The 23,079-nt window shown below is 41.0% G+C and overlaps 1 protein-coding gene across 1 annotated transcript in view; it reads right to left on the reverse strand.

The window, feature by feature from the left end:
* Positions 1 to 18,663, reverse strand: part of LOC126092766 (odorant receptor Or2-like) — a 52,087-nt gene extending 33,424 nt beyond the window's left edge. Inside the window, exon 1 of the mRNA XM_049908494.1 lies at positions 18,328 to 18,663. Within this exon, the coding sequence (XP_049764451.1) occupies positions 18,328 to 18,663 (336 nt within the window). The remainder of the gene's footprint in view (positions 1 to 18,327) is intronic.
* Between the last annotated feature and the right edge of the window lie 4,416 nt (positions 18,664 to 23,079).

A 23,079-nucleotide genomic window follows, 5' to 3' on the forward strand; every position in this document is an offset into this window, starting at 1 on the left:
TGTAGAATATTTATTTCAGTGTTGGCGCACTCCCTAAAATCTCTTACATATACCCTGGAGCATGGCCACCCTCTGGGAGTACGTATACCGTAGTTGCATACCACTGCCACATTTATATCGACTAATGACAGCTGGAGAGAAAGTTGTGCCTTTGAACACATTTCTGACTTCTCCTCTAGTCAGCCCTGCAATGGAAGTTTGATTCAGTTTCTCACTATATTTTGAAAAGATATCGTTCACTTTATGTGTGAAGCAGTCTTTTTCTGAAATTACACAAATTCCTTGGGCAAAATAAGGTTTTCCCAAATGCGAAAACAAGTTCCAACTTACAACATGTCCATATACCAAGAAAGAAATGTTTTATTCAATTTTAAAAGCGTCGCAATCGATAAAATCTTTCCGATACAATATTTAATAGTCTGTGTGTTACATGTTTACTCAACCACACACCAACAATCAGTAAGTGACATCAAACTGAGAAGAAGTTTTGTCAAAAACGAGCTTCAGATTAAAAACATTTTTAAATGCATGCTACTGGCAACCAAATTTAATTTTCCATAGAGGGAAAATATTAAGACTTAAAGAATCTCTTAGGAGCAGTTGTAAGTCGTGTGTTGGATCGAACTCTTTCACAATTCGCCGTAACTTTTCTGATTACATGAATGTCACATGTGACGCCAGAGGAGAGGGTTGTGGAGTGAGCTACTTCTGTGTGCTTTATGCAGAGTGATTTTAATGGTTTGCATTACAGTGATAAAAATTCAAATATAGATGTATGAAGAAGGTGGTATATAAGTATGCTGGAGGGATAGCCTTGTATTTAAGAAAAAAGAAAAGTGTTGGTTGTTTTGCTCTGGTTGTTATCATATGATTTTTGAGCTAAGTTGGTGCCAAGGGGTATCTGTGTTTTGTGTAAGGTTCTACTGCTATGTGATTCACTAAATTAAGTGGTGCGACCGCTGTGTCATTGTTTAAAAATGTTATCTCAAGGAGACTAGTCTCTCAGTGCTGTCACTGTACAATCCTGTCCTTAGTGATATTGCTTTCCAGGATCTGATGACGGTAGTTTTCAGATGAAATGTCTGATATTACGAAACGCTCAGGGATTAGCAGTGAATATTGTCAGTAATACTATTCCGGCACCGTTTGCTGCTGTGTGCTGCATCGCAGTTGCCTACGTAGCGCGTCTGAAGGTACTGTGCTGCCTGGATTGTCAACCAAGCTGGTGTGAAAAAAATTTACTAAACCTTGTCAAGTGTTAATAATTTAACGTAACCTTAAGGGTTGTTAACGGTACCTCATCGTGACAATTTGTGAGGTGCTTTCATTGCATGGTGTGGCAAGCAAGGTCACAAATTGTAAAAAAATACTTTGATTAATACTTCATTCTTAGTAGAAAATTGTGCCTGTTATACTGATTTGTGTAAATAATTATTATGGTTTTATGGTTTTTTCTGGTCAAGCAGTTTAATGTCAATTTGAACTGTGTAAACCGTCATCATGCTTTTACAGGCCTTTCGTTAAGTAATTTCAAGTAAATTAAAATTTCAATAGGAAGTAGTTCTGCGAGTTACCGTGAGTTATGTGACTGAAATTTATTTTCTAAATATCCATTTGGACATATAAGCCACAGATGGTGGAAATAAACTTTGCGGTCAATGATTTAACAATCTACAATCACTGGTGAATGTTTAGATTGAATAAAAATTTTAAAGTGTCTGTCAGCCTTTCTAATACCCAGTCCTCACTCCATATCGCTTTTTGATGCAGAGATGGTAGCATAGCAAAATGATTTTGTGGAGTAGTAGGACTCGCACGTTGTTATTAATATTACTGTTCCTTGTGTTTTGTTTCACTTGGACTAAGGCGACGGTGAGAGAACCTTCACGCTTGTGGAGAGATGAGCTATTGCATGAAATTGGAAATAGAGATATGGATCCACAAGAAACGATGGATGAATTAGTGCAGGAGTTACGACAAAGTACTAGGAAAGCTATTGCTATCAAGTTTCGCCAAGACGAGTTAGGCCAGGCCTTCGAACCACTGTGCGCTGAGTTTCAGGAATTTGAAGTGCATAATGAGTTTTTTCACGAAACGAGACCTACTATTGGCCAATTTAGGCGGTTACAAACATGTTTTAAACATTGTAAAGACAGCTTAGCGGATTTGGCGAGTGCGCCGGACAATGACATTTCTACATTGCAACTACGAAAGACAGATTGGCAGTGGTTAGCAGTGGTAGGTGTGTTTGACAGTTACTCAGTATCAAAAACTGAAATAGAAAACATGTTGAAAAATTAGAGCGAGGTGATGAATAATTTTATTGAGTTGCCTAATCCGTTGCTGGAGTTAATTCTGAGGTGTAAAAATTTCTCTGGGCAACTTTGTTATAGGAATAGTAGAATTTGGAGAATTATTAGTGGATGTCCAAGAACAGGAACATGGAATGACCTTGTCGAAAACAGAATTCTTACGAATATTATCTATCAATTTGGAAAGTACCTTGAGAGTGTGGATATTAGAAGTATTAGAATACAATATTTATCATGGAATTGATGAGGGGGCAAAAGAACATTTCTAATAGCGTGAAACCCTCACAGGCCTTTGAAGAGTTCATATATGCACGATCTGGAAAGAAACAGGAATAGAATGATAATCCATTGACGCAAACGTAACTAGAATTCACAAAACAGTAAAAAATGCTTCCAGTACACCGTAACAGAAATAAAAATGCAGGTTTTTGGTGATATTAAACCACAAGATGTAGAGTGGTTCTCTGTGCAACACATCACACATTTCAGCTACTTAGCAACACAGTTCGCCAAACACAAGCTATATCATATCTAGATGAAATGAGACAAAGGAATATGGATAAGCTACTACTAGTACTGCGGTACATGATTTTACCAGATCAGATTAAATTATTAAAGAGTAGCGGAACAGAAATTACACAGTTATACGACAAACTCAGGCAGAATATGAAATGTTGGGGTTGTGGTGAAACGGAACATGAACCACGTAACCGTGGACGTAATAAAAGGAGGGACAGTACGGATTGGCGGTGGAAAAGAGGGTTACTATCAGTATTATGCAACGTGTCCCTAAAATCAAGTTCATACAGGGAACTGCCAACAGAGAACAAAGGAATGTACGTTTTGTATGTTGTGCTATTAATAAGGAGCCTGTTTGTGCTTTATTTGTTGCAGGAAGTGCGATAACAGCTGTGGACAAAGAATGGTTTATGACACATAGTACACAATCTAAGTGGCCTACTGTGAGTAAATGGTAATCAATGAATCTGGACCGGTGTAATGGGATGTATAATGGCAAAAATTAGATCGGACCATACACATAGAAAAGTGACAAACATTAAGGGTCTCGCAATTTGGTGCACCTTAGGATCTCACGTTATTAGTAAGGTCGTGTTTATTTCATATTGGGCGACCAAAAGATTTTGGTTCAGGTTTAAGACTATAAAATCACCTTCTGTCAACATAACAGGGAAAACGGACTCGAGGTTTTTAGTAAAATGGAGAAACGGTACAAATAGGCAGGTAGTATGGAATATCAGCAACAAGATCCGTTGTGACATTTACAAGGAGACGTTAAACGTAAAGTTATGATCAGTTTCAGGATATACTCACAACTAAATTGGGTGCGAAAACATTGATTCAAAATCATTGAGCCCACAGACAATACCCCAATATGGAAAAACATCTTATAGATTGACGCCGCCCCGCATGAAAATACTAGAACAACTAATTCAGGAACAGTTGGAGACAGTAATTAGACCGTCTAAATCACCTTCGGCACCGCCTATATCCATAGTACCAAAGCCTAACGGTGAAAGTAGACCAGTGGAACATTGTTGTTGTTGTCGTTGTGGTCTTCAGTCGAGAGACTCTTATTGCTACTCTATCCTGTGCCAGCTTCTTCATCTCCCAGTACCTACTGCAACGTACATCCTTCTGAATCTAATTAGTGTCTTCACCTCTTGGTCTCCCTCTACGATTTTTACCCTCCACGCTTCGCTCCAATACTAAATTGGTGATCCCTTAATGCCTCAGAACATGTCCGACCAACCGATCCCTTCTTCTAGTCAATTTGTGCCACAAACGTCTCTTCTCCCCAATCCTATTCAATACCTCCATTATTTATGTGGTTTACCCATCTAATCTTCAGCATTCTTCTGTAGCACCACATTTCGAAAGCTTCTATTCTCTACGTGTCTAAACTATTTATCGTCCATGTTTCACTTCCATACATGGCTACACTCCATGCAAATACTTTCAGAAACGACTTCCTGGCATTTAAATCTATACTCGATGTTAACAAATTTCTCTTCTTCACAAACGCTTTCCTTGCCATTGCCAGTCTAAATTTTATGTCCTCTCTATTTCGACCGTCGTCAGTTATTTTGCTCCCCAAATACCAAAACTCATTTACTACTTTAAGTGTCTCATTTCCTAATGTAATTCCCTCAGCATCACCCGACTTAATTCGACTACATTCCATTATCCTCGTTCTGATTCTGTTGATGTTCATCTTATATCCTCCTTTCAAGACATTGACCATTCCGTTCAGCTGCTCTTCCAGGTCCTCTTCTGTCTCTGATAGAATCACAATGTCATCGGCAGACCTCGCAGTTTTTATTTCTCCTTCATGGATTTCAATTCCTACTCCGAATTTTTCTTTTGTTTCGTTTACTGCTTGCTCAATATACAGTTGAATGACAGCGGGGATAGGCTACAACCCTGTGTCACTCCCTTCCCAACCACTGCTTCCCTTTCATTCCCTTGACTCTTATAACTGCCATCTGCCATGGTGCATTATAGAGAGTTAAATAAAAAATAAATAATGTTCACTCAGTTTCTCTACCGGATTTACGTTCCAACACTACACTACAATATTCACTACGCTGGATTTTAATCAGGCTTACAGTCAAATTCTATGAAAAGAGAAAAACAAATCCCTTACGGCATTTCCTACTGATTGGAATCCAAACAAATTCAAGAGAGTACCATTTGGTTTATCTACAGGGGTTACAGCGCTTTCGCAGTTGATGGACTTCATATTTCATGATCTGGCATTAAATTAAGGAAGGTGTATAATTACTTGGATGATTTGATTATTCACAGTACTGATTTTCAGGTACATATGTTACATTTGAATGCAGTATCTTTCGGTTTACGAAAAATGGGGCTCACCGTAAATCCTGACAAATTGCGTGATTTACCATGACATTTCTGAGTCATGTAGTTCCCTATAGAGTACAACTATAGACTCGGAAAAAATAAGAACTACCCTAGACTATCTTCCTCCCGAGGCTATTAAAGGAACGGCTAGTTTCGTCGGAATGGCGAATTTTTCCGAAAATTTATTCATCTACATCTACATTATAACGGGACTCTGCAAATCGGTCTTAAGTGTTTGGCAATGGGTTCATTGAAACACCTTCACAATAATTCTCTATCATTTGACTCTCGAACGAAACGCGTTAAAAACGAATACTTATATCTCTCCGTGCGAGCTCTGATATCCCATATTTCATTATGATGACCGTTTGTCCTTATGTGGGTCGGCATCAACACAATATTTTCACATTCGAAGGAGATAGTTGGGACTGAAATATAGTGAGAAAATCCCTCCGCAACCAGAAACGCCTTTGTTTTAATGGTGTCCTACCCACATCCAATATCATGTCCGTGACATCCTTTCCCATATTTCTCGATAATGGAGAATTTCCTGCCCTTCTTTGAAATTTCTCGATATACTCCGTTAGCCCTATATGCTAAGGATTCCACGTCGCGCAGCAGTGTTCGAAAAGAGGACCGACAAGCGTAGTGCAGGCAGTATCTTTAGTAGATCTGTTGCATTTTCTATGAGTTATGCCAATAACTCTTTGCAGTATTTGGTTCACATTCTCTCTAACACTTTCTATGTTTTCTTTATAATTAAAGTTGTTCATAATTGTAATTCCTTGGTGTGATGTCCTTAGGTTAGTTAGGTTTCAGTAGTTCTAAGTTCTAGAGGACTGATGACCATAGATGTTAAGTTCCATAGTGCTCAGAGCCATTTGAACCATTTTTTTAATTCCTAGGTATTTAGTTCAATTTACGGCCTTGATATACAGGGTGGTCGGAAATTCCCGTTACAGACTTCTAGGACTTGTAGAGGGGAGTGAGTACATCGTATTTCGAATAGGAACCCATGCCCGGAAACGTCATCCAACGAGACTACAGAGCGTCAGAGTTATAGGCGCGGGTTCCTGTAAATGTACCTACACACGGGGTGATTCCGTGATGATGTTACTGACTTTCTAGGATGATGGAACACGACAAATGTATTAATTTGAAGTAAGGTTCCCTGTACCCTAAACGAACGATTCGACAGTTATAAACGAAAACCATTCTGATACCTCTGACACTTGAATACATGTACCGGTTCTTGTGTTGCGAAGAGTGTATGGCAGGTAACTTTCAGTGGTGGTAGTGTGGACAAAAACGAGGAAAATGTCCAAAAAACGTGGGCTCTAAAGTGCGTACCTTAACAGCTATGAACACTTGCTCAGTAGAGGAGATGTGTTTCACATTAGCGAAGATCAAAGAATGGTCATAGCTGTATTCAACTGTCAGAGGTATCAGAACCGATGGCCTCAGCAGTTTGGTACCACATAATCTTACCGAAAATTTCAAAAAAAAAAATGCATAATATCTGTTCATGTTGAAGGTCAGCTGAGATTCTCTACTCTAAGGCTATGTTCCTCCGTTTCGCTACATTTGGTTAGTATTTTGGTAACGTACTACAAACAGCATGATCATCCGCGAACACCAATTCTGGCTTCCAACGTTCTCCACCAGATCATGGGCGGCAAAGGCCTTTCAACACTCTCTTCAGTTTTTCCTAATGTTACATTTATTTCTAAGGATTTCGCTCCGCTAAGATCGAGATTTTATTCTGATAGAAAGTCCAAAAAGCTATCCCAGTGCGGGTGTATATTATGCAGGGTCATATTTTGTTCACTGGGTGGCATTGCTGAAGTTTATCAAATATCAACTGCATATTTTCCTGATCAGTGTGTTTCGCTGCTGTCTCAACAATAACGAACTGGTAGTAGAAGGGGAGAAAATTGTTTCCAAAAACCTACATATAATCATCTGATTACGTTACATTTACATTTCTTATTTTTGACGATTTCGGAACACTTTGTATTACACGATAATATTGATTTATTTCTTCTTAGTGTGTTTTTTGGAAGGAGGAACATCACGACCACCTTCCGTTGCGTATGTCTATATATACTCTGTAACGCTTAAAAACACTATGTGTTCTGCAACAATATTCAAAATATGTCAGACAACGCTTTGACGATGACGTGAAATACTGACTCCCGTCTAACTGCTTCTCACTCACGACGTACATAATCCCCTGTAGGCCAACCTGTGGCTTACCAACAATGATACGTCACCTCGCTGACAAGCATCATTTCATTTTACAGTTAACTGTTGTTGTTCCAGCCAATTCTGCCTCTCAAAAACAAACAGTAGATATAAAATCAAAAGTAAAATTAAAAAAACACACGATCGCTGTTCATCGTCAACTCCAGTCGTTAGCAACCTTTCTGGCACCAGTCTGAAATGTACTGGAAACGTCATAGAAAATACAGGGTAAGTGGATTAGGAAACGAACCATAGTGTTCTGTTCGAAAAATGTATTTATTTTACCACTGTGGAGTGAAAAGCCTTCTGTCTTCTTGATGCAGGTTGCCCGCAGTAGCAGCAGAGACGACTGTGATTTTATCACGTATGACGTCACACACTGAGTAGAGTTTTAATGAAAAGTCAGGTTCCACTTGAAAAAAAAAAAAAAGGAATGCTTCAAATGGCTCTGAGCACTATGGGACTTAACATCTGTGGTCTTCAGTCCCCTAGAACTTAGAACTACTTAAACCTAACTAACCTAAGGACATCACACACATCCATGCCCGAGGCAGGATTCGAAACTGCAAACGTAGCGGTGATGCGGTTCCAGACTGAAGCGCCTAGAACCTCACGGCCACATAGGCCGACACTTGAAAACATATATACTATTGCTAGTGCCCCAGTTTTTAAGTAATATCAGTACGCCAAAAAACTATATACTTGTGTAATGCAAAGGGTTAATATGTTATGGTACGAAAATATTTAATAAAGTATGTTACAATAATATGGACGGATATTAATTTCTGTATTACAGGATAGCCTACTATGTCATCTTAAGATGCACGCAAACTTTCCAGAAACACAAAAAGCGCATGTAATTGGTTTACTTTACATTAATACTTTCTCGTTTCGGAAGTCTACACATCGGTAATAGAAGGTATATTTCTTTATTGTCGCATCTGCTTACTATAACGTGCGTCCCTGAAATTACTAATTAACTTGTCATATATTTAATATGAATCGCAGTGAACAAACAGCTATTACCCTATAGTCTTGCGGTCGTAGAACATCACCGATCAGAAATAACGTTGTTGTAGGTAGAATGTCATCTACTCACAACATAGGACGCTGACGGCACAAATTTTAGATCATGAAATATTTTTGTAGAGATATCCGCTGGAGCGTCTTCATCTTACGTAAAATATTTCCGTGGCCGAGCGGTTCTAGGAGCTACAGTCTGAAACCGCGTGACCGCCACGGTCGCAGGCTCGAATCCTGCCTCGGGCATGGAGGTGTGTGATGTTCTTAGGTTAGTTAGGTTAAGTAGTTCTAAGTTCTAGGGGACTGATGACCTCAGAAGTTAAGTCCCATAGTGCTCAGAGCCATTTTGAATATATTTCCGCTAATATCAGTCAGTTTTCGTATGACACTCTTAAACACTTTTAACGACACAATCTGACATATTACTAAGAAATTTTGAGTTTTGCGTTATGTACATTAACATTTATAGTCCAAAAATGTAGCACAATCGTAATCATATTTTCATATCCACAACTTATTGGAAAAATTATTTGATATTACTGACTAGCAAACTGAAGTTGTCAAGAACGTCCACCAGAGCATTTTCGATTTGGAGATCAGTGACAGGAATTTTTAACTCTTAAACTAAAACTGAAGATTCTCTCGGAGGTGAATCACTCACAGAAGACACCGTTTAAAAACATAAAAACCGACAGTTTCGATCCAAGTCAGCAGCCCCGTTATGGCAGGAGCAGGCAGCAACGCTGTGTTTGGCAGCTTTTCTCTGCAGAGACACACTTTCTTGGTGTTTGAAATTCAGTGCTAAACTGCGACAGGGAGCTCACCCAGGAGACATATTACTCAGAAATTTTGAGTTTTGCGTTGGGTTAACTAAGATTTATAGTCCAAAACTGTAGAAATATCATAATCATCTTTTCATTCCACAGCTTATTGGAAAAATGTTAGCACTCAGTCGCCAAATCCGAAAAAGGAAATTAAGAAATTAGGTTAGTCTTCCAGCAATGCGATCTTCACCAATTACTTCTTTCAAAATGCATTTACTTTGAAACTTTGCTACTCTCCATTGTTTATTACATTACTGTAAATTTTATTTTGCAAAACCTTAGTATTTCAAACAACAGTGATGCGAACTTTAAACCAGAATTATTAGTCATAGTTTCTGATCATTAACTTACAATGCAACGTGTTTGTATACTGAAATTTCGGCTGTGAAACCATTCTCGAAGTTCTGGAATCCAGCGTGTGATGCCCTGAAGATATGAAAAGTCAGTAGATTAAGCTAATCGACTGTACTTGCAACATGGAGAGAAATGAGTACATGCTCTGTCCCCTAACGCATACAAAATGAAGAGCTAATCGTGATGCTGACATTAAAAATGTTGTCACGTAGAAGAAGGTGTAATAACATGAATGGCGAACACTAACTTCACTTACCGAAGGTTTATTCAGCACTTGCAAATACAAGAGCGCGGAGCGAACTGCCTCCTGCGAGAACACATACAGTATATATACAGCTACAGAACATTCCAGTACAATGATTCCTGACATTTGTGGATACTTATAGAATGTACTCGAACCGAATATAGAAATTAAAGTTGTACAGTGCAGGTGAGATTTGAACTCACGACCCTCCATGCAACAGTTTATTATCATAACCAATACACCACGGTGCTACTCAGCTTCTTTTGCCACAATATTGCCCGAACGACGGAAGATCTGCTATGTTATTCTGCAAGAAATGGCTCTGAGCACTATGGGACTTAACAGCTATAGTCATCAGTCCGCTAGAACTTAGAACTACTTAAACCTAACTGACCCAAGGACAGCACACAACACCCAGCCATCACGAGGCAGAGAAAGTCCCTGACCCCGCCGGGAATCGAACCTGGGAACCCGGGCGTGGGAAGCGAGAACGCTACCGCACGACCACGAGATGCGGGCTGTTATTCTGCAGTAATTGAAGTTTACTCCGTATGTAAATTAAAGGAAATAAAATTTAATCGTTTGTATCTGCATCTGCACCTGAAATGAACCACGCTACTGATCAACTCGACTGCGCTTATGTGTACGAGAAGGTTTTGAAAAAGTAAACGGGAGGTGTGGAGACGTACAGTGCTGTGAATTAGAATTTTACCTCCCTGTGCGTCCAGTATTTGAAGTAGAAGAACAAATAAATGGTTGATGAGCTCAGTTTACATTATATGTTCCAGGTGCATCTGTCTATATGCAAGGGTGTCAATTACGACCACGCCGAGTCAAGCATGGTAATACAGAAACACAGACACATTCTTAGAAGTGTTTGTATACGAAGTATGTTTACATTATCAGAAGAAGGGGGACAAGACCACAACTTCGTGAACACATGTGTGACGAGATAACACCAGCAACATTTTTATTTACACTTAGGTGACAAAAGTCATGGGATACAGCGTAATATCGTGTCGAACATTTCCCTAGAGTAGCGCAGTGACTCCACTTGGCATGGACTCAACAAGTCGATGAAAGCCCCTGCAAAAAGTGTGAGCCATGCTGTCTCTACAGCCGTCAGTTATTGTGAAAGTGTTGCTGGTGCAGGATTTTATGCTCGAACTCATCTCTCTGTATCACGTCCCTTAAATGTTCGACGGGGCTGAAGTCGGGTGATCTGGGAGGCCGAATCATTCACTTTAAATGTCGAGAGTCTTCTTCAAAACAGTAGCAAACAATTGGGACCCAGTAACATGGTGCATTGTATTCCATAAAAATTGCACCGTTGTTTGGGAACATGAAGTTCATGAACGTCTGAAAATGGTCTCCGAGTGGCCGAACATAATCAGCCCCAATCAACGACCGGTTCAACTGGACCAGAGGATCCAGTCTATTCCATATGAACATAGCCTTCACCATTATGGAGTCATCTAGGATTCAACCGTTAGAGTCACGAGCCCAGGAGTGGCGCTGCAGGCGATATCGTGCTATTACTACGAGGGCAGTTCAATAAGTAATGCAACACATTTTTTTTCTCGGCCAATTTTGGTTGAAAAAACCGGAAATTTCTTGTGGAATATTTTCAAACATTCTCGCTTCGTCTCGTATAGTTTCATTGACTTCCGACAGGTGGCAGCGCTGTACGGAGCTGTTAAAATGGCGTCTGTAACGGATGTGCGTTGCAAACAACGGGCAGTGATCGAGTTTCTTTTGGCGGAAAACCAGGGCATCTCAGATATTCATAGGCGCTTGCAGAATGTCTACGGTGATCTGGCAGTGGACAAAAGCACGGTGAGTCGTTGGGCAAAGCGTGTGTCATCATCGCCGCAAGGTCAAGCAAGACTGTCTGGAGCGTGCGAACACACTCGTTCGAGATGATCGACGGATCACCATCAAACAACTCAGTGCTCAACTTGACATCTCTGTTGGTAGTGCTGTCACAATTGTTCACTAGTTGGGATATTAAAAGGTTTGTTCCCGCTGGGTCCCTCGTTGTCTAACCGAACACCATAAAGAGCAAAGGAGAACCATCTGTGCGGAATTGCTTGCTCGTCATGTGGCTGAGGGTGACAATTTCTTGTCAAAGATTGTTACAGGCGATGAAACATGGGTTCATCACTTCGAACCTGAAACAAAACGGCAATCAATGGAGTGGCGCCACACCCACTCCCCTACCAAGAAAAAGTTTAAAGCCATCCCCGCAGCCGCTAAAGTCATGGTTACAGTCTTCTGGGACGTTGAAGGTGTTATTCTGTTCGATGTCCTTCCCCATGGTCAAACGATCAACTCTGAAGTGTATTGTGCTACTCTTCAGAAATTGAAGAAACGACTTCAGCGTGTTCGTAGGCACAAAAATCTGAACGAACTTCTCCTTCTTCATGACAACGCAAGACCTCACACAAGTCTTCGCACCCGAGAGGAACTCACAGAACTTCAGTGGACTGTTCTTCCTCATGCACCCTACAGCCCCGATCTCGCACCGTCAGATTTCCATATGTTTGGCCCAATGAATGACGCAATCCGTGGGAGGCACTACGCGGATGATGAAGAAGTTATTGATGCAGTACGACGTTGGCTCCGACATCGACCAGTGGAATGGTACCGTGCAGTCATACAGGCCCTCATTTCAAGGTGGCGTAAGGCCGTAGCATTGAATGGAGATTACGTTGAAAAATAGTGTTGTGTAGCGAAAAGATTGAGGAATAACCTGGTGTATTTAAATGCTGAACAAAACAACCCCTGTTTCAGAAAAAAAATGTGTTGCATTACTTATTGAACTGCCCTCGTAAAAGCACTCACTTGGGTTGGTCATCAACGCCAAATTTCTCTGCACTGTCTAACGGATACGTTCGTCGTATGTCCCACGTTCATGCCTGTGCTTATTTCACGCAGTGTTGCTTGTTTTCTATCCGAACACACCAGACCACATCACTGAGTGCTTAGAACGAAAATCTGACTCCACATATAAATTGTCATGAATAGCTTTCGAATGAAATAAGATAAAAGGCTCACATAGAACTTAATGCAAGCCCATTTTGTAATCATGATTCTGACGTCAATGGAGTAACCTGCGAGATTTTCACTCTGCCCTAATTATATTACAAAATATTGGATAGAGACGGCCAATTATTCGGCACGCGAGCTATTCTCTGGCACGAATATCACAGCTCATTCACCTCGCCATTCACCTCGCCACCTCTGCTGCCTCCCCGTCAACGCTCCCTCCACCTCCACCGCGCCACAATGCCTGAGCGTGGGGATGCAGACGGGGCGGAAATCTTCCGCCGTACTGCATAGTCTTACGTTCCAAATTTATTAACAATGTAGATCACAAAAAACAAAATTTCAGTATTATTTAATTATTTTTGTCAGGTTGAAGACGTGATATAGTATTTATGCGGTACAAACTGTCGGTATACGGACAGATGCAAATAATTTCACACTTTTTTGCACTCAAATTGCCACGTAATTTTAACTTATTCAATTTCATCATCGAGAGATCCTTTGACACACATCTGTCGATGGAAATATTTTATCACGCTTCCTACCTCATTACTGTTCCAAAAGAAACATAGGTAAACAGTTCATGAAGGGTTTATTAACGAGTCTTTCAACAGTTGCAGTACACATCTTTGGCGACTAGTTTTGAACGAACTGGTTCAATGTCAAGACTGGCCTACTAAAGGTGCACTGAAAGTGCCTGATCTTAATATTAAACATCAAAAAGGCAATGCACGCTGTACAGAATGTTCACAGAAAGACTGTCACAATCCACATGTGCCTTTCAGCAAGTCAGGAATTGAACCAGGGAAACTGATTAGGACAGTCAATCTTTCAACCTGTAAGAGGTCCATAATTAAGGAATTTGTTGCTAGCGCACTCGAGCAGATGTAATTTCGACGGATTGCTCACGCGCTGCCTGCGATATGTAAGCTATAAGAGAATCTCAGACCAGAGAGCAGTGTTGACTGCAGTAGGAACTGCGTAGCGGTAGAAGTAAGTAGTTGCTAGCAGTCTGGTGTATGGAGTTGGCTGGGCCGGTCGTGTGGAGCGATGGCGGAGCCTGAGCATTGTAGTATAAGGTAAAAACAGCCTCGCGCATATGTATTATTATTATATCAAGTCCCATGTAAATGTTTAAAAATATCTTACTAATAATCTTTCTCATAAAATGTAACTTTTGACAATCATTGACCTCAGTTTAAAGAATTTACTAATTTCTCCAATCCATGGTCATCTCGATTATTGTAAAGAAACATCAGTTGTTTCTTTTTATACATGATAAATCCATCGGCCAGCATTGCACTGGGCTGTGCCAGAAAAATTTCTTATAGGAACAGATATATACACGTTATCCGGCGACCTTATTGAGGTAAGAATTTTCATTTTTTTATTCAGAATGATCTTTCAGGGCCATGACGCAGCGCTGCTGACGTCCAAAATTTACCAGTTGAAATTCACAGTCAATTATTGAAAGGTTATATATGAGCCACAATTTTATTGGTAGGTTACGGAATTCATTCATTTATTGGGAGGTTACGCTGAATGTGAATTATAAATAATCATATTTTTACTATTGGGTGGTTTCGGAACTTTTCTGTTGGGAGGTTACAAACCAACAGTAAGTATGTCAGTGGATAACACTGTAGCCAGTGTACTGTCGTGACGTGTCAACAGTCAGCGACGATAGAATGTTTAAAATGACAGAAAACAACCAGGATGTACAACTAGCGGTAAACATTTCAGTAAATTGTTAATTTTCTGCACAGGAAAGTGACTCAGGTAACTAGTGTGCAGTCGGCTGTTGTAAGACCAGGAGACTGAAAACTGTCGTCACGAATTGGACCCAAGTCATAGAGAAATTAAGAGATTTAATTGCGACAAGTGAGAAAAATGTCAGGGTGTCACTCATAGACTTTCTTTACAATAACAACAATGAACTGCTTCAGCAATTTATCGGAGAACACAAAGAAATATATTACGGAGGTCAAGAGATAAAAGCAGACTACGTTAATCACAAAGTCTGGTGCGGGGAAATAACGACAAACTTGTCCATCCAGAATAACAGACAAGACAGCAATATCACGAAAAAAGCAAATGTGTACAAGGAAAACAAAGAACTCTTAATTAAATGACCGACGGAGTGCAAATTCGTTATAGTGAGTTGCAGCGAAATACTTCTAAAACCCACGCTACCTGCCGATTTTTGAAAACATAGCTACGATATTTGAAGCAGTGGTGTTACCACCACCACTACGGCAAGTGAATATTTTTTAAGTGTGCACGAGTATCAGTCACTCTAGCCACTCTAGTTACTCACTTCGAGATCGAACGATGAAAGAGTTTATCCAAACTATAAGTTTAAGATCTGGTGTGTGAACAAGAACTAACACAGATTTTGATTCAAATGTTACAATTGGTTACTCGGAAAAGTTTCGCTTTTGCCTAACCATGATTTGGATGTATTTTATTTAATCCTGGATAAGATATAATCGATAGAAAATTACAAGGAAGAACAAAGGAGGCTGTGTCTATCCTTGAATAGTGAAATAGCGGTTGTTGCAATTTACGTTACCCCGAACAGCACAGGATCAACGATTATCGCGGAGAGAGTAATTTTGATGACGACACGAAATATAGCGTTTACGGTAGTGACAGAAATAATGACAAAGCAAGGTGTTAAGAAGATAGTTAACACAGCGATATCACACAGGGTATCACTGGCAAAATAATGATCACAAATTTATGGACAGTAGGAGGAAACCGAACTGATCACTATAAATAGATAACCGTGGAGAATACTCATCAGCACATGAAGAAAACTGAAAGAGGTTTCTAACAGGCTGTGATTCGGAACGAACTCCGGGAATGGTTCAGTCCCGATTATAGACACAAAAGTTGAAATAATAGGGCAAAATCTACTACACGAGAGCAAAGAAAAACTTACTGAAGAATTAACGACTATTTTTGAGACTGATATATTTGGAACAAAGATACGTTAGCAGAGTCAGGTAGCAAGGTCAGTGCGGTATCAGCCATATTATATGAACGGCTAAATAAATTCCAAAAATTCCGACCTTCAGCCTTACCAGTTAACGGAATCCAGTTTGTCAATGCCGTAGGGAACAAGAGTAAAACAGGAATGGATGAATTTTTAATAATATAGCACACCAGAAAGAGGTACTTGAGGCGAACTTGATAACTGTCTAAGGGTTATGCACCAGTTTTGTGCTCTTGCACTTTGTTACGGAGAACTATTACATGCTGGATTTTACTAAGGGGAAGATGTTTGTGAATGATGGTGGAGAAGAATGGAGTTAACGTTTCGCGTTTTGTAGAATAAATATGAAGGAATTTGTGCCAATACAGAGTTGAAGTCAACAGACACACATAAAAAAAAGTTTTCCATCACCTTGGTTCCGAGGGTTCCAGAACCTGTACAGAAAATTGAAATAGAGAAATAAACACCATTTCCGCCTTTTTTATTGCTCGTAAAAACCACAGATTGCATGTTCTTCCACCGTACAGCGAGACCTTCAGTGGTGGTGGTCGAGATTACTGTACACACCGGTACCTATAATACCTAGTAGCACGTCCTCTTGCACACATCCTCTTGAGATGATGCATGCCTGTATTCATCGTGGCATACTAGCCACAAGTTCATCAAGCCACTGTTGGTCCAGACTGACCAACTCCCCGACGGTGATTCGGCGTACATCCCTCAGAGTGGTTGCTTTGTCACGTCGTCCATAAACAGCCATTTTCATTTCATCCCACGCACTTTCGATAGGGTTCATATCTGGAGAACATACTGACCACTCTAGTCGAGCATTATCGTTATCCTGAAGGAATTGGGGGGCGCGAATTGTCGTCCATGAATGCCTCACCAATATCCTGCCGATATGGTTGCACTATCGGTCGGAGGATGGCATTCACGTATCGTAGAGCTGTTACGGCGTCTTCCATGACCACCAATGGCGTCGTCCCCACATAATGGCACCCCGAAACAGCAGGGAACCTCCACCTTACTGCACTCGCTCGACTGTGTGTCTAAGGCGTTCAGCCTGACCGGGTTGCCTCCAGACACGTCTCCAACGACTGTCTGGTTGAAGGCATATGCGACACTCATCGGTGAAGAGAACGTGATGCCCATCCTTAGCGGTCGATTCGGCATGTTGCTGGGCCCATTTGTACCTCGATGCATGGTGTCGTGGTTGCAAAGACAACACGAGCTGTGTACCTTCTTCCTGGTGGAATGACTGGAACTGAGCGGCTGCCGGACCCCCTCCGTCTAATAGGCGCTGCTCATGCCTGGTTGTTTACATATTTGGGAAGGTTTAGTGAGATCTCTGGTCAAAGGGACTGTGTCTGTGATACAATATCTACAGTCAATGTCTTTCTTCAGGGGTTCTGGGAACAGGGGTGGAGCAGAACTTTTTTTTATATGCGTGATAATCCCAATGAATATACCATAGGTAGGGAACTTAATACACTGAAACTCCCTGGCAGATTAAAACTGTGTGCCGGGCCGAGACTCGAACTCGGGACCTTTGCCTTTCGCGGGCAAGTGCTCTCCAACTGAGCTACCCAAGCATGACTCTCAACCCGTCCTCACAGCTTTACTTCTGCCAGTACCTCGTCTCCTACCTTCCAAACTTTACAGAAGCTCTCGAGTCTCGGTCTGGCACACAGTTTTAATCTGCCAGGAAGTTTCATATCAGCGCACAATCCGCTGCAGAGTTAAAATCTCATTCTGGAAGAAATAATGTGTTTTGATGATCTACAATTTCAGAGGAACTTCTTTTGATTTTCTGTTTTTCAGTATATTTGTATAATATTTATAAAAGTGCCCCACCTATAAGATAGGTAACGTAATCTTCACCTTAACATGGCACAGAAGAGCACATTCATTTGTACCAACACTGCAGGAAGTGACTTCCTGTGTTAACATTGCAGCTAAGTGCAGGGCGCACATTGTATTCAAGGTTTTTTGCCGACTGTTGACTTGGCATGACACAGTCTCCGTTCAATATTCTCATTTCTCTCTACAGTGAATTCTGATAAACAGTTGTGGCAGACTGACTTTGCTCATAAACAGTTTTTTTTTAGTGGCGCATGATACGGAACTCCGTGACAAAAATGTGTCAACGAAAAATCGCAGTTCTGTTTGTATCACAATGCTTCTGTTCTTAGCAACCGATAGGTCCTCAGAATTCTAGTGATACATAGTACAAATCAATTTTCTGTGACACCCTCTATGTGTGGTCTACGTATTCGGAAGGAGAAGGATGTGTTAACATCCTTGCGAGAAGCACTCTACCCTGAGCTGCAACCAGAAATTCACGAACAAGGAATCGTAACTATACAGCACGTCATGAGTTGCAGAAATGCCACTTACCTGATCAGCGAGCTGATGGAAGGCACGCTCGCACATAACGGTGTGTGCCAAGCGGAAGAGCCAGGTGCCGTTTGTGTCTGCAACACTGAGGGTCAGTGTGAAGACGTCCATATCCGCTGTGCCCTCCCGGAACAACACGATGAGCGTGGAGCAGACGAACGACAGGTCTAACGATAACATAGCGAGGGTGTACAGTCGGAACCAGAAAGGTGAGCAGGCGGCGCCACTTGGGTGTCGCATGACGGCCGTCCAGTGCAGAGGCTGTAGCAGGTAGTTGAGGTCGCTGGCAGCCTCTGCTGCCGCTGCCGCTGAAGGAGAGGATTCCGCGCTGGACATACTGCGGTACTCCCTACATAGAGAAACGAGGTTGTGGGCACACGGTTACGCTGATCTGAGACGCTTACAAGCAATTGTCTTGGTAAGTGCATTAAAATAAATTAAGGTGCTTTGTGCATCAAGCAACCAGTACAGCTAGTGCAGATGTTGTTACCTCTACACAGCAAAACCTTCAGCACATGGGACGAGGCAGCTAACGTGGATGTGGACGTGCACGCTTAGACAATGTGTCCCACGCCAAGAGACACAGTGTCGTCGGCACAGGCCACCAGCTGGTTAACGTGATTTTGCTCTGTCAGCGCTATCCGGCCGAAGTTGTAGGCTTTATTTGTCTCTCAAACCAGTCGCATATTAGCCCTATTCAAGCGAACGTTTCCCTGCTGACGGTATGCAAGTCATGTTGTTCTGTCTGTGGTATATTTAAATACAAACTTCAGTATCCGTAAATGTGTAATAAGGCGAAAGTGAAAGCTATGTCTTCACTGAGGAAGGACGTAAGCTTCTTGGAACATATTCACTCTTGTCATAGAGTGCACTTACATTTAGACAACATCAAATGTTACAGAAATTATTTCTCTTAATTTCGTAGGAAATCTCCACAACATTTTAGAAAATGCGAAAATGGAAAAAAAAATTTCCACTCACATCCTCTGTACCAGATGGTGGTCCCTCAACCAACTACACAATACCGCAACTCAGCTTTTATTAGCAGAATATTTTCCATTATATTGTTTAAAGGCTTTAACTGTCGAAATGTTAATGACATTTAATTATAGCAAATTGTAACGAGAAGAAGCTTTTTCATGAAACTTCAGATAGTAGTTTCCTCTAAATAGCTTACACTAATAACTACATACGGCAAAAAATATGAAAATTTGTAAATCATCAGTACGATGTATCCCGAAATTTTATTACAACAAATCGTAACAATAATGATTCATTCTTGAGTCATGCAACGTGCTGGTGCTTAGAAACAACATCTATTTATAGGATGTAGAGCATAATATAAAACCCACCGAATGTGGATTTCTGCTGAACACGACATATACGGTACAGCGTCTTAATTTCTGATTGTAATATAGGGGGCGCTCTCGCTTCCCATTGGTTCTACTTTACTTGGCACATTGTGGAAATATTGCAGAGCTTATTTTGTGAATCATATGACGAAATGGCTCCTGAACGAGAACTAAAAGAGAGTGACAGCAAAATGTCGCAGAGTGGCACGTCAACGTTAGCTAATTCGTCCCATGTGCCGACGACTTAACACATTTCCGTCCTGAGCACTGAGCGTTTCCGTCCCTCTGTTCCGAAAGAGTAGCTACCTTAGTGTCTCCTGCCGATCTGCGCAACATGGCATCGCAGTCTGCACGCACTGTATGGCCAGGGAACGTTCTTCGTAATCACACAGCTTTGATCATATGCCGTGCCATAAAGTTTTATCGAAAGTGGCAAGAGAGGGGGAGAGGGAGGCAAACACTGTATCGTGGAGAGGGAGTGGATCACATTTCACATTTTCTCCTCTAGTCATCCCTGCAATAGAAGTTCAATGTAAAGTGATGTAAAAAGCGAAGAAGCAGTTGTGCGAGAAAGTCGGCAGGCGTGTTTCTACACACGACAGTTGAGATGTATTCAGATCCATTCGATCCATTCGCAAGGGAGTTGCGCTACTAGCACCTGTATGGGGTTACCAATCATTCTTGCTTTAAATACACGCTGTAATGGTAGTGAGCATTAGTTGCCTCTGAGATTGGACATGGAGAGTTGAAGGCAAGAAAGACGCCATTATGAACACCTCACTGAATTTGAATGGGATCGTGTAACGTTCCTTCTGCGATATTGCAGAAAGACTTGACAGGAATGTAGCCACTGTACGTGAATGTACGGTCGCAAGACGACCGAGTTACGGATGGTCACGTGGCACTACCGAGTGAGATCATCGTGTTCGGCGTGTGGCTCTGGTGCATCGTACTGCATCTGCAGCAGAGGTTTTGCAAACAGTTGGTTGGCACCACAGTGACAGAACGAATATTTATTGTTACTGTAATAATTCCGAGCCAGACGCCAATTTGCAACTTCAATGGTGCCAAGGGGCAGATCATCGGAGGGAAGTTTGGAGATCTGTTCGGTACCAGTGATGGCTGTGTCTTGGTTAGAAGGAGTCCAATTGAGAGCCGGCAGTCAGCTTGTCTGCTAGACACATTGGACCTACACCTGAAATTATGGTCTGGGATGCGATTTCGTATGGGAGCAAAAGCATCCTCTTTGTTATCCCACTAACCATGAAGGAGAACTTGTACGTCAATATGATGATTCGACCTGTTATGCTGCCATTCATGATCAGAATTCCAGATTGTGTTTTCCAAAAAGACGAGATATCTATTTTCCTGCCTTTATTTTTTTATCTTATTCACAACTGTGTCATCATGGGCAATCTCAGTTATAGACATACACAGACACTTTTATTTATTTATTGTTCCGTGGCACCAAATTAAGGTGAAGTCTCCTTGGTCATGGAACGAGTCAATACATGAAATTATAACACAATAGTTCGTTGTTGTTGTGGTGGTCTTCAGTCCTGAGACTGGTTTGATGCAGCTCTCCATGCTACTCTATCCTGTGCAAGCTTCTTCATCTCCCAGTACCTACTGCAACCTACATCCTTCTGAATCTGCTTGGTGTATTCATCTCTTGGTCTCTCTCTACGATTTTTACCCTCTACGCTGCCCTCCAATGCTAAATTGGTGATAACCGGTCCCTTCTTCCAGTCAAGTTGTGCCACAAACTTCTCTTCTCCCCAATCCTATTCAACACCTCCTCATTAGTTATGTGATCTACCCATCTAACCTTCAGCATTCTTCTGTAGCACCACATTTCGAAAGCTTCTATTCTCTTCTTGTCTAAACTATTTATCGTCCATGTTTAACTTCCATACATGGCTACACTCCATACAAATACTTTCAGAAACGACTTCCTGACACTTAAATCTATACTCGATGTTAACAAATTTCTCTTCTTCAGAAACGCTTTCCTTCCCATTGCCAGTCTACATTTTATATCCTCTCTACTTCGACCATAATCAGTTATTTTGCTCCCCAAATAGAAAAACTCCTTTACTACTTTAAGTGTCTCATTTCCTAATCCAATTCCCTCAGCATCACCCGAGTTAACTCGACTACATTCCTCGTTTTGCTTTTGTTGATATTCATCTTATATCCCCCTTTCAAGACACTCCTTTCAAGACACAATAGTAGAAAAAGATAAAATGAAATATCAGAAACATATTCAGGCGACAATTCGTAAGTTTAAATAAAGAAAATCAACAATGTAACACTGGAATTTGCTTAATTTTTCAGCTTTTCCAGGAGCTCCTCGACAGAATAGAAGGAGTGAGCCATGAGGAAACTCTTCAGTTTGGACTTAAAAGTGTTTCGGCTACTGCTAAGATTTTTTAGTTCTTGTGGTAGCTTCTTGAAAATAGATGCAGCAGAATACTGCACTACTTTCTGCACAAGAGTCAAGGAAGTGCATTCCACATGCAGATTTGATTTCTGCCTAGTATTAACTGAGTGAATGCTGCTAACTGTAGGGAATAACCTAATGTTGCTAACAACAAACGACATTAAAGAAAATATATACTGTGAGGGCAATGTCAGAATTCCCAGACTATTGAATAGGGATCGACAAGAGGTTCTCGAACTTACACCACAAATAGCTCGAACAGCCCGCTTTTAAGCCGAAAACAACCTTTTTGAATCAGAATTACCCCAAAAAATAATACCATATGACATAAGCTTATGAAAATATGCGAAGTAGACTACTTTTCGTGTTGAACTGTCACTTATTTCAGATACTGTTCTAATGGTAAATAAAGCAGCAATTAGTTTCTGAACAAAATCCTGAACATGGGCTTTCCACAACAGCTTACCATCTATCCGAACGCCTAGGAACTTGAACTGTTCCGTCTCGCTTATAATATGCCCATTCTATCTGATCAAAATATCGGTTCTTGTTCAATTGTGAGTTAGAAACAGTAAAAACTGAGTCATACTGTGATTTAGTATCAACTTATTTCCCACAACCCACGAACTTATTTCATGAACTACATTATTTGATACTGTTTCAATATTACACACAAGATCCTTCACTACCAAGCTGATGTCATCAGCAAACAGAAATATTTTTGAATCAGTTGTAATACTAGAAGGCATATCATTTATATAAAGAAGAAACAGCAGTGGCCCCAGCACCGACCCTGGGGAACGCCCCACTTAACAGTGCCCCATTGGGACTGAACATCACTATCACTCTCAATATTGCGGAGAATTACCTTCTGCTTTCTGTTCTTAAAGTAAGAGGCGAACCAATTGTAAGCTACTCCCATTACTTCTGCAGTAATATTTTGTGGTCAACACAGTC

Source organism: Schistocerca cancellata, chromosome 7 (assembly GCF_023864275.1).
Source record: "Schistocerca cancellata isolate TAMUIC-IGC-003103 chromosome 7, iqSchCanc2.1, whole genome shotgun sequence".
Classification (NCBI taxonomy): Eukaryota; Metazoa; Arthropoda; class Insecta; order Orthoptera; family Acrididae; genus Schistocerca; species Schistocerca cancellata.